This window comes from Rhamphochromis longiceps, linkage group LG5, assembly GCF_057381845.1.
Source record: "Rhamphochromis longiceps isolate RC_006_pf linkage group LG5, R_longiceps_female_GT1.1, whole genome shotgun sequence".
Lineage (NCBI taxonomy): Eukaryota > Metazoa > Chordata > Actinopteri > Cichliformes > Cichlidae > Rhamphochromis > Rhamphochromis longiceps.
In genome coordinates, this window is record NC_140561.1 from 15,546,011 (window position 1) to 15,558,541 (window position 12,531).

General features: G+C 41.3%; 3 protein-coding genes across 7 annotated transcripts in view; all 3 read left to right on the forward strand.

The window, feature by feature from the left end:
• cita (citron rho-interacting serine/threonine kinase a) overlaps positions 1-1,134 on the forward strand; it is a 39,925-nt gene extending 38,791 nt beyond the window's left edge. For all 4 annotated transcript variants that reach the window (XM_085406091.1, XM_085406093.1, XM_085406094.1 and 1 more), the window contains one exon: positions 74-1,134. In XM_085406091.1, the coding sequence (XP_085262217.1) occupies positions 74-97 (24 nt within the window). In that variant the 3' untranslated portion in view covers positions 98-1,134. The remainder of the gene's footprint in view (positions 1-73) is intronic.
• A 2,843-nt stretch (positions 1,135-3,977) lies between these two features.
• Positions 3,978-6,490, forward strand: myl2a (myosin, light chain 2a, regulatory, cardiac, slow). Its single transcript, XM_085407893.1, has 7 exons — positions 3,978-4,034; positions 4,416-4,508; positions 5,023-5,098; positions 5,183-5,287; positions 5,378-5,456; positions 5,694-5,742; positions 6,001-6,490. The coding sequence occupies exons 1-7, from the start codon at positions 4,032-4,034 to the stop codon at positions 6,103-6,105; spliced, it is 510 nt and encodes a 169-aa protein (XP_085264019.1). The 5' UTR covers positions 3,978-4,031; the 3' UTR covers positions 6,106-6,490.
• Positions 6,491-11,757: 5,267 nt separating this feature from the next.
• The window catches only part of LOC146669478 (paxillin-like), a 34,732-nt gene continuing 33,958 nt past the window's right edge, over positions 11,758-12,531 (forward strand). For both annotated transcript variants that reach the window (XM_085406096.1, XM_085406095.1), the window contains exon 1: positions 11,758-11,962. In XM_085406096.1, coding sequence (XP_085262222.1) covers positions 11,758-11,962 — 205 coding nt within the window. The remainder of the gene's footprint in view (positions 11,963-12,531) is intronic.

The window sequence follows — 12,531 nt, forward strand, 5'->3', positions numbered from 1 at the left end:
CTTGTGTTAGTGTACATTTTGACTCAAAATCTGTGTATTAACCTGACTTCATGTTGTTGGTTTTACCCTACAGGTGTGGGATCAGTCATCTGTTTGAAGGACAAAAGACCCTCGTGTCCGCTGTGGAAGAAGAAGTTCATGTTTGAAAAGAGAGAAGATGTAGCGGAGAACCAGTGAGAATGTTACCAACTCATGATGAAACACTGCCACACATCTGTTTTGCCCGATATCCAAAGTGAAAAACCCATGGAGGAAAACAACTGTAGCTGTCAGAACGTAGCGAGCACCAGATAAATAAAGAGATGTCATTAGTATCAGGTTATAGTTTTAAATAAAGGTCAACAAAATGCCATATTAACCACCTGAGCAGGGTTTTTTGCGATGCATTGGAGCATGTGTTCTCTACTCCGAGTAGGGATTAGTAATTATATATAATTTCTTCTTCCACAAAGAAAATCTGAGATGAGTTCTCAAGTTAAGACTACTGGGTTTGGCTTGCTTCATTTAACTCTAGCAGCATTAACTACAATGGATAAGCACAGCCATAGCAAGTGATGCCTATATATTTAGTCATTTTATTCAAAATGCCATTAACACATGTGGCTCATTTCCACATGTGCTGTCTACAGCAGCTACAGATCAGGGCAAATGTGTAGCAGATCACCTGTTGTGACACTGAGTATCACTTCTGGCTCCAGCCCTGTGCTCACATGTTAACACACAATCGTTATTGGCTAATTACAATCATTTTCAGCTCGGTCCTTGGTCAGTAATGCTGACCGGACTCGGCTGAAGCATGAATAAACTGAATCAAAATTAATTAATATATAATCCCTCCCAAAAAATACACTCTGTAGAACCACACACTAAAACTGCACTACCCACAATCCCCAGCAGCAATGGAGCAGGACCTTTCTAAATCTTCAGAACGCTATCTGACTGTAAATAGACGAGACATAATTTTATATATATTAAGAAGGAATTTCAAGGCTGGATAAGCCGTGTCTATTTTTGTTAAAGGAAAAAAAAAAGTGACAGTGTGTCCTCTTGAATGTCCGATGAGTATTCTTTTAATGTCCAAACGTCCTTTATCAAGTGAGTGATTGTATCTCAAACAAACTTGTGTATGCACTTCCATCTGTCAAAGGCAAAACCTCAGTGCTGACCTAAACGACGGGAGGGAAAAAAGATCATGTTTGAAGCTTAAAACATAGTACTTGAGCATTTCTTTTTGTACAATGTCCCCTGCTGTTGTATATAACCCAAAATTGTTTAAAGTGAAGATGAAGAAAAAATCTTTTTGTTTTGTTTTTCTTTTCCCTGATCCGTTAATGGCATGGATATATATATATATCTCGAAAATGAAACGGGGTGTTGTCTTCTGCTTCTGCCTCATTTGGGTTATATTTTTAATCTACATTTTTAAAAACAAAGCACGTGAATAACACTTTCTATCTTTAAACTCTCATGTATTTGCACAGTAAATTCACACAACTATATTATATAACTTTTTTTTTTCTTTCTTTAAGGAATTCTTGGCAAGTTAAAACATCCAGTCCAATCACAACAAATGCTAAAGTCCATCCACGCTCATTCGGTTCACGTGGCTAAGATGGATGCATTTCTGTACATCATGATCTGATGTATAGAAATAGAATATTTTGTGGATTTTAGCAGTATTTTTTGAATGTAAACAAACGAGATGCCAAACTTTAACTTGCCCAGTTTGCCTGTCAACAGTTAGGCGCTCACTAGGAGGATTTCTTCGCCTTTAAGTCCCCTATGATTATTTTTAAGATGGTTAAAATCTTCCTGAATGTATTTTAAAGCCAATACAGCCGATTCGTTGGTCTCAATGTTCAACAACAACAAAAACAAAGCACCAAATGCTTTAAATTGCACATGTCTTCTTCTCTCTATAGGACTCTGTACAAAAGGGTTATCCATCGTATTTGATTTTATTTTTAGATTCTTTTAAATTTGTATTCTCATTCACATGATCTTTAATCATAATGCTGTAACGCTGGATATGATATTGATGTCTGCTAACAAATGTTTAATTAGCGTTCCCTGTAGAGATTTTGTCACAGAGTATTAAATATTATAATCATTGCATTTCACTTCGATTGTGCCTCCTTCTGTTGTGCTTGTGTGTCTCTTTACAAAGACATTTAAACTTATCTCTGAGTGGATAAGCATCATAAAACAGTCCCCTCTGAAGCATTTACCCTCTCTGTTTCAAGACGGCCAGTGACACGGCCATTTGTCCACATCCATTGTGTTGGAGAAGGTTTCGTCTATTTATAGGTGTCTGATCCCAGCGCTCAGCCTGCCATTCCAGTCACAGTAGCTGCAGCGGCTGCTTGATCTGAGAGGAACTGAAGAAGAAGCCTTTTTTTTTTTTTTTTTTTTTTAACAATAGCATCTGCGTCCTGGGTTAACAATAACTCGTCTAATTGTGTCCTCTGCATGCACGCTGTACACGCTGCGAGACAACACAGACGGCATCTGCTGCTGGTTCGTCCATCGCAATTTATTTAGCAGTAAGACGATCGAGTGCGAGGAGGCTTTAAGTTTATTTAGACCACTCACCTCCCAACCTCGGCTCATTCAGCTCATTTTCACGCGCTGTCACTTTTCTTGACCTGGGAGCTCCGAGTGATGGGGGATGATTTGTTAATGGTGCTGAGAGACACATTGTAAGGACGTGTTCAGTGTCTCACGCAGTATGTCTCACCTAGAGCTGTTGACATCCATGAGCTTAGTACCGCAATCCCTGTGATGAATCTCAACAGTGTGAAGAAGACTGAAGATGCCACTTGATGCTCTGGCTTCTTTCAATTCCTATCTATCTATTAAATTAAGTTAACCATTTGTAGGGACCCAGAACCCACTAAACAACCTGAAAATCTGACATTTTGCCATAAATATCATCAATTTGAATTACCTTGATAGAATAAATTAAGTGATTTAATGTAAGAGCAATGCTGTAATGCACTGCTTTGTCTGGCCAAGGTAAGCAGAGCCAAAGATATTATGTGAAGAAGCATGTTAGAAAGGTTGGCGCTAACACAGACCTGACAGGTCAGTAAATAACACATAATGAGCTGGTGCTTTTTCAGGCACTCTCATGCGTTTAATCAGATGGGGAACAAGAAATGATTGGCACACAGATCAGAGTTAGAAAGAGACAGTGAATTCAATCTGCAAATGCTTTGCTCTAATACACTGACGTAATCTTTCACAGATCAGGTTTTAGTTCTACATCTTTTGGGTATTTCAAATTCTCAAATTGATTTGTTTTATATTCATTCCCACTGGGTAAATACAGTTTATATTGTATATCTTAAGAAGTATGTTCTTATTTCTCTGCAGTACTTAAATACTTTTTGAATGTAAAGGCTCACAAGCCTGTCAGTGCTACTGCAAAAGAGGCGGGCAGAAGTTTATCGGTCACACAAACCTCTAATCATATCACTTATGCATTTTTGATTAACCTGTGGCTATCATAAAGATCGGTGTGTCACAGAGGTCGAGTTAGGTAGGCTAGTCCAATGTTCTCCTTTCATTTTGCTTTTATAAATAATGCTGTCTATGGAAAGACTATGGACCAACAGATTGACAGATCACACTCTTGCTTTTGTTTTTACTATACAGCACTCTCATTCACTTACAACAATTGCAGTCAGTAGTTCGTACAGACAAGACAATGCCCTGTGGATAGAGTCTTGTTTAAAGTGATTAAGTGCTTTCACCTTCAGTCTGCTCTTGATATTCTAGACCAGTTATTCCACTCTCTTTGTCGAATGCCAATCAGGACTCCACAGGGTGAGCGGCTATGTATGAGAGTGTGTGAGCATGCGATACTGTATATGCTGTATGAAGCATCATTTACCTGTCACTTCCTAAAGAGGGCATAGTTTATAAATATCATCCACTGGAGCGGAGGGCGGAGGGCTACAAAAGGCCACCCACAGCCTCCCTATTGTTCACTGGCATCATTGTTGGTCTGACCTCCCAGCTGCTCAGCCATGGTAAGTCTGTGTACTGTGTGTGTGTGTGTGTGTGTGTGTGTGTGTGTGTGTGTGTGTGTGTGTGTGTGTGTGTGTGTGTGTGCAGTGTTTGTTGGGAGGTGTGTCTTATGGCTTTGAGGATGCTGCAATTGTTTTGATGAGATAAGTAACAGTTTTTCACCTGCATATCATTTAAAAGCACAAATATTTAGCATTTTTGCGGGGGGGATGAAAAGATGACATAACTTTTATTTAATTGTTTGTCAGCAGCTGTTTTGCTGTTTAAACTGCTTTTTCTTACAAAGATGCTTAATCCTATTTATTCATCTCTTCTGACATGCAGTTTTATCTGAACAAACGTGTAGTTTCTGCTTCACCTCTCCTGTCTTTGTGCTAAAAAAGGCCCCCAAGAAAGCCAAGAAGAGGGCAGCAGAGGGAGCCAACTCCAATGTGTTCTCCATGTTTGAGCAGGCCCAGATCCAGGAATTCAAAGAGGTGAATGCTGCTGAAACCACTTTCTATTTCACGGATTTCCGTTTGGCAGAGAACTGCCGAGAAATATCGCAACGGGTGAATTAATATGCGAGTCGGCTCACCAAGGTTCAGGCATTTCTGCATTAAAAAATAAACTGCACAACGCATTACACAGAAAGGTCTCCACTTTCTTTCTTTGTCTTTCTACTTGCATTGTTCATTGTGGCAGTATGCGCACCTGTCTGTTTGCCCACTTGCTGGCTTGACAGCAGTAAGGCTTGCGGTATGCTGGTATGAGGGACAGTGGTGCCCAGACATCCAGACTTTGTCATCAGTGATTAGGCTGCAGATGAACTGCAGGGCATGCCCAGGATGCCAGACTAAATCCAAGGGGAGGGGGGAGGGTAACGCGTTATAAATACTAAACAGTGTTCATATATAAAGATGGCCTACCAAAAATTTAAGAGAACCCAAAAAAATAAAACTGTTTGATGTGACTCTGGATGCTTTTTTTTTTCCTGTGCTCTGATCTCAGGCCTTCACCATCATGGACCAGAACAGAGACGGCTTCATCGACAAGAACGATCTGAGGGACACTTTTGCTGCTTTAGGTATGTGGACACCATTCAAAGAAACACTCAAAGTGTTCATCTTCGCTCATGCCGTGCGTTTACATTGACTCTTTGGTGCTGCAGGACGTCTGAATGTGAAACAAGAAGAGATCGACGACATGCTCAAAGAAGCTCCTGGCCCAATCAACTTCACCGTCTTCCTCACCATGTTCGGTGAGAAGCTGAAAGGTAAAAACTGGCCGGCCAGTAAAAACTACATCTAAGTCATGAACACAGCATTGATGCGAATGTATCTCAGTGCTGTTTTGATGTTCCCAGGTGCCGATCCGGAAGAGACCATCCTCAATGCTTTTAAAGTCTTTGACCCTGAGGGTAAAGGGGTCCTGAGGAAGGACTAGTAAGTGGCTTCTCACATTTGTCACGCGGCATCAGCTTGCATATGCAAATTTATTGCAAGTGAGCAAGCTGCCGCTCACAGTTTGACTCAGTCTGACTGCAGTCATTCATCCTCACACAGCTCAGCTCCACAATGATTAAAAACCATTGTGACCTGTACAGTTCATTCACTTGTGAAAAGAAGTCTCGTCATCTCTACAGCGTTTTTTTTCCCCCTACCTTTTTTTCTCCTCTCCAGCGTGACACAGATGCTAACGACACAAGCCGACAGATTCTCAGCTGAAGAGGTACATTGCAGTCCCCCAGCCCATGCTAATTATCATCATTATAATAGTTTTGTGAGTGTGGGTGAGTTGAATTGGAAAAAAAAAAATACAAGGATGAACGTCATCATGACGACCACCTGCGTCCACGTCAGACACATTTTCATGCAAAAAAACAAAAACCCCTGAGTGAATCATCTTAAAACCCTTTTTATGCACACTGGGTTATGGGCTGTGTGGGGATAACATCTGATAAAAGTGGTGTCCCTTTCTGTTGCTTAGATGGAGCAGATGTTTGCTGCCTTCCCCCCGGATGTGGCTGGAAACCTGGACTACAAAAACCTGGTTCACATCATTACTCATGGAGAGGAGAAGGACCAGGAGTGAACCTTCATTTAAATGCATTCGAGAAGTAGAAAGTCAGTTTGTGTACCCAGCTATGACTTGAAACTGACTCACTGCACATAAAGGAAATGTGGACTATTTACTCAGCTTTTATGACACCATTGCTTCTGTATTGTCCTCACTCGAGAGCAGGGGGAGGATCCTGACAAATAGTCTTTTTCCAGCCTGTAAAAATGGGAAGTTTACAGCATCAAACATCATCAAGTGTCGTGCTCTTTTTCTGCTTTATCCACAGCATATCCCCCACATTCACCTGAGACTGATTAAATTATTTTTCCTTATCATTTTCTATACTAATAACCACATGCCTGTTTTTACCATAGCCACTTGTTAGGTCTTTGCTTGACAGTCTAATAAAGATTTTTAAAGCTACGAGAGCTATGATTCTGCTGTTTTTGCTCAGATTATTGAATGCCAGTGTGGGGAAGATGGTACAGACTCGATAAAGCCTGATTTCCAGTGAATTGTCATTACCTATTCAAGGATCATACAATTACTGCCTGAACAGATGACTATACCAGATACTCCTTAAAATCCATGTTAGGTAGTGCATCTGAGTACTTAAGAATAGCGAGCATGTGCAGCTGGTGAGCCTGTAGAATCCAAAACATGCCTGCATCAGTGTCTGTGTGTGCGCAAAAAGTTGGGTGTGTGTTGGATGTGCATGGAAATGTTTGGCTACTGAGACAAAGGGCTTTACTAAGACAAAGCCCTGTTGTTATTTTAGTGTTGTGGTGATGTAAAGAGGGTAATGCTATACTGAGGAGTTGGGGGGGAGGTTGCTCACAAAAGGATGCCATCGAGTGATCCGCACCACCGTCGCCTTACCCGACTTGAGACCTTGGCAGGGTTAAGCAGGGGGTGTAAATCCTTGATTGTTCCAGTTGAAGTGTTAAGGGCAGGGAGGAGCCAGTTCTGACAGCATCAGGCAGGAGTACCGTGGATACTTCATACTGTGGATGAGACGAGACACGTGGGGAGTGGGGAGGGATGAGTGTTTGGATCGGCTTGGCTATTTCAGCTCCAGTTTTAACTGTCTGCAAGTGCAGCATGTGGTCAGTGAAGGGAAAACGTGCATTTCTCTTTCAATTTTTAGTTTTGTCTGGTAGAAATTACTACTGACAAAATCCCTGTCACCTAAATTTGCAGATCCTACCTAGCTCTAAGACTGAGTGTTTGCTGCTCAGGTCCAGGGACAAATGAGAAACAAAGGTTACCAGGCTGCTGCTGAACATACTGAAGAGGCTGGAGTTTGAACAGCCAAGTGTATCCCTCATGACAGCATGGAGAGCAAGACAGAGCCAGAGAGACTGACAGTAGTTTTAGGACTGCCCAGAAAAATCACCCCATGTTACTGTGTTTAACATGTAAACTGGTGGGCAAAAGTCTTGAGCCACGCCTCATTTCTGTACATTTTCATAGAAAATAGGTGTAATGTTTTCTTACAATGTGTGCAAACAAATGGAAATACTCTATGAAAGTACTTTTTAAAAAAAGAGTTTGTACAATTTTACTGAGTTTGAAAGTGAATATTTAATGTGTTCAACTTTATTCTTCAACACGGCCTGAGTTCTCTTAGACAGGCTTTCTCGTCATTTCTTTAAGTAGTCTTCGGGAATAGTTCTCCGGGCTTCTAGAACGACATCCAAAGCTCTTCTTTGGAAGTTGGATGCCTTTTGTTCTCTTCACTGACAAGATGATGCCACACTGCTTCAAAAATGATGAGGTCTGGGCTCTGGGGGCCATGACTGATACTGTTTCATTGTGTGTGTTTTTTGTTTTTTTTCTTGGCCAGATATGCTTTTGCTGCATAGGCGGTGTGTTTGTGATCATTGTCATTGGAGTCAGAATACTTTTTTTAATCCACTGAGACAATGTTGTTAGAGATGCTCACTGAAAATATAAAGATGAAAGATAGAAAGCATAAAAAATATTTGGTCTTTGATCAATGGGTTTTGATCAGTAGCTGCTGATCAGTGGTCATGACAATTTGCATATTAATGATCAAGGAACTGACCTCAGTTCATTCAGTGGGCTGGTTTCAGGTATAAGGTTGGGGAAACCTGCAGTCAGCTGAGACTGAAGAAGTCACTTGAATGAGTGACGAAATATTCCTCCCATTGAAAATGTTACATCCAGATGAGCAGAATCAACCTTTTAGGGTTTACTTACCTGGATGATTGAGCATGCATCAAGACATAAAAAAGAAGTAAAACTACAGCACTTGGAGTGAAATCTGAAATTTAAAGGAAATATTCCAAAATGAAAACACTAGTATGTACCCTACAGACAAGATATAAATTTGAAAATAGTCCAGGTGTCATAACAAGGAGTTGTAAACTTTCATGGCCAAAGGTAGCGATGATTTCCCGTATCTCTTTTACTGAATGCGCTGCTGTAGCGATCCATCACAGGATGGAGAGGGTGTGAAGAGTTGTCCAATACTGACTTTAACGTGGGCAGCATCCTCTTTTCTGAAACCTTTGTCAGTTAATCGGGTTCCGCGCACACAGTGTCATTGGCCTTGCAGATCAGTTTGTTCAGTCTATTGATTGCTGCCTCCACACACTGCAGCATAGTGGATGGCACTGACTGGCCACCACAGACCCATAAAATATCCTGAGCATCGTCTGGCAGATGCAAAAGGACCTCAAGGCTTCAGTACTTTTTGTAGAGAGCTTTTAATGAACTTTTTGTCAGTGTGAACATTGAGGTGTTTTTAATACATATGGATGGAAGCAGGGGCCACTGTGTTCCTGTCCTCCTCATGCCCACAACCAGTTTCTTAGTCTTTGCCATGTTAGGCTGCAGATGGTTTTGCTCATAGCCTGCAACAAAGCTGTCCACTACACCTTCTTATTATTATTAGTAGTAGTAGTTGTAGTATATTTTTAAAGACACACTGCACACTATGCTGAGATATGCAAAGTTTTCAGCTAATAGCTCTTTAAGAATCAAATTTTTGGCCAAAAATACTATTTCATGCCTGTTAAACTGTTTTTTTTGGCATTTTTGGCCAAATTTGTAACAAATGATAACAAATCATTCAATGGCATTTGTTTCATTGCTAATTGTCTGTTATGTGTAGATACAACACTGGTTCATTCTTTGAGTTAGCTGTAGCTTTAAGCTTGAATGATTCACAGGTCACTTTTAAGTCGCTAACAAAATAACAATAATGTATACTAACAGTTCCTCTGAAAATGGTCAGGTACAAGGACTGGACTGGAAATAAGTGAAAAAGCAGCTAAAGTACAGAGAAAAACTTTGAAAGACCTTGGAAAGCCCAGAGTACTATTGATCAAGATCAACGGACTCAATAAACTGATCTGTAAGGCCAGTTACGTTGTGGGGATGGAGCTGTGCTCGCCCTAAGGTGGTATGAGAGAGGTGGATGTTCATCAAGATAAGGTCAATGCTGGACCAAACCTCCCACCCACTCCATAACATGCTGGCCAGTCACAGGACCACATTCAGTGAGAGACTGAGATTATCCACATGCATCACTGAACGACACACAAAATCATTCCTGCCTGTGGTTATTCACTGTAAAACTCCCTCTCAAAGCACAAGTACACACTGCAACAGTTGCACACCCCTAGTTCATGCAATGGGCGTCCCGATTGCTTTCACCACTATGAAAACATTGTCATTCTGAATGACACACAGTATGATGCTAAAATATACATAATCAGGTTTTACAGGCCCGTTAACTCTGAACTCTCAGGTAACAAAAGCAAACCTTTGTCTTACATGAAGTAAGATTAAAAGAAGAAAAATAACAGCACGTTCACGTGACATAAAATCCATGAAAACCAGCCATCATCTCACTGCTGAACACACACAGTGTAATTCTGTAACTCCCTGCAGGAATATTAAAGGAAAGTTACACCAATCATTTATCAGGGGAAGCGTTTTAGTGTGTGCTGAGGGTGCAATTAACACTCTCTCACAGAGGTTTATATTGAGATTTAACACTGTGCCTAAATGGCATTTAGTCTATTTCCACCTCTGAGAAATAATGGATGGATTTTCTGTGAGAACTGTCGATTTGTGCTGAGTGCGTCTGCTCAAAGAAAGCTGACTTAAGCTGTGCAGATAATGACTGTGGTCTGAGTTATCTCCTCGTTTTCTAGTGTAAGGGTAAAATCTTTGTTAACGCACAAGAAAAAGTCTTCTCTCACGTGTTTTTCTTTTAAGATGGACTTTTCTTCAAAGTAACAGAACACAAACGTCACATGTGACAAGTTATCAGTTCGTTATTTATAAGAAATGTTTTCTTAAGCCCTCTAGCACTTTATCCTGAAATCAGGAACTCGTGTTTTCTGAAACTGGCTTTAAAAATAACCGTCAAGAGCTCAGTAGCAGTGCATGTAAATAGCAACATAGTATCCCTAATAACTACTAAAAACCTTCTGTCAGTCGTCTCCTTCTACATGCAAGCTTCTCTTTAGTCACCAGCCATAAATTACCATTTAAAATACTCCATATTTTCCCATCTTTTCTCACAATTAGTCTCTTTCTCTGCTGAGAAGCTGCTTTGAGTCATTTTTTGTATGCATCAATGAGGCATGGGGGTGTATGGTGGGGCTTAGGCCAGAGACCAGTTAATGAAGGTCTGATAATGTGAAGCTACTGCCACCATGTGGCCATTTAAAAATGATGTTGCCTTTTAGCACATTACTCTTTACACGACATTACAGCTACATTTCTTCTTTTATAATTTTACTGTTTTTTAGTTATAAAAATAAATAAATAGAGTCAAAACTTATTTCACTGTCCGTATGTAATCCCAGAAGACACAGGCATTTTGACTAACTACTTACAGTAGTGCATATAACATGCAAGCAGACATAATAAAATCATCAATAATAAAATCTACAGTCCTCGTCATTCCAAACTCTTAAAGGAGGAACACTGGCTTGTGGTTGTCGTTTTCCTTCCTCACCTTCACATCTCCTACTTCCTTTGGAGATGAACAACTCTGACAAAACCTCTCCGCAAGAAAGAGTACCTGCTGCACACCCAGAGTCCTCAAAACCTGAGCCCACCTTATTATGTTCTACAGGTGGTCTTAAAAAACACGTTTATTGCCTCACCTCATTTAAGTCATTCAGCCATTTAATTATTTTATTTATTTTGACATGTCTGACTCTCTCCCTGTTTTATTTTCCCCAGAGACCTCGGTCAGCTTCCTCTTTCTCTCTCCTTGCATTGTGAGGCTGAGGAGGATCTCTAGCTTGCCCGGTTAGTAATTTTAATTTTATAATTTTTCCCTGTTTTATTGTGAGCTTGCTCTGCTAACTGTAAACACTGCTATCAGCAAGAATGTACGACATTAAAGATTGAATTAACTAACTAAATTTAGCTGACATAAAAAAATACATTAATAACAAAAGAAATGTAAAAAGCTACATTTAAATCTTCTATGAATGTATAAAATCTAATACCTTTATACTACATAAAGTATTGAAACTCTGGAACAATATGACTTATTAGGGTCCCATATAGTTTTACTGTAGCGTCCCTTCAACACCACTCTCCGCCGCTAGATGTCGCTGGTCCCTGCGTGTTGTGGCTTGTAGGCTGGGGGGGGTGGGCTGGCTGGATGTGGACTGCTGGGGGCAGCTGGGTATGTGTGTGTCTGTGAGTGTGTTTAAGACGCGTCGACTGGAGCAGGAGCAGCAGCAGCAGGAGGGGGACTTGAAAACTTCCCTGCGTCCAGTAAGAGCGGGGATTTGGCGATTTAGAGGCTTCCAGTCCAGCTGCGATCGTCGGAGAGGAGGACCGATCCGGTTCTCGGCACTGGAACCATTTCCGGCCAACATGGATGATTTAGGTAAGTTCGTTCGCCGCGGAGGCAACATTAAAGCAGAGTGTGTGCTTTTAGCGTAAACACACAATGCTAGCGCTGGAGGGCTGACCAGCCCGACGACGAAGAGGAGGGGGGCTTTTTCCGCAGGTGGTCAGTAGATGTAGTTGGCTTGTTTAAGTCGCAAGTGTTCCCCGTTGCCAGGTGGGCTGAGTTATCCAGGTTCTGCTGCGAGCAAGTGCGGGGTTAAATGCACAAAAGGGCCTCGCGTGCTGCTGGCACGGGGAGGCATCTCGTTACTACGATAATGAATGTAACAGTCGTCTTATTAGCTGGTAACGTGAAGATAGTCCGCTGGACGGTACGTTTGCACTGTCCTCCTCAACAATGGGTGACGGAGTCGTGCAGGACTGCCGGAACTTTTTCATGCGCACACCTGGGATGAATGCGTGAATCAAACCGCGGCCCCTTTGGCTTTTTTTTTTTACACTGGTACACTGACCTATGCAGCCCCTCCTGCTGGGTGTCAGGATTATATAAGTGCCGCAGCAGGTGGGAGAGAAACAGTCCCATTAGTGCAGACTCTGGTGACACGC

Excerpts from the sequence above, each read along its gene's own strand:
- myl2a (XM_085407893.1), top strand. Across the intron at positions 5,099-5,182 it reads GGACACTTTTGCTGCTTTAG|GACGTCTGAATGTGAAACAA; the intron begins GTATGTGGACAC and ends TTGGTGCTGCAG. Across the intron at positions 5,457-5,693 it reads GGGGTCCTGAGGAAGGACTA|CGTGACACAGATGCTAACGA; the intron begins GTAAGTGGCTTC and ends TCTCCTCTCCAG.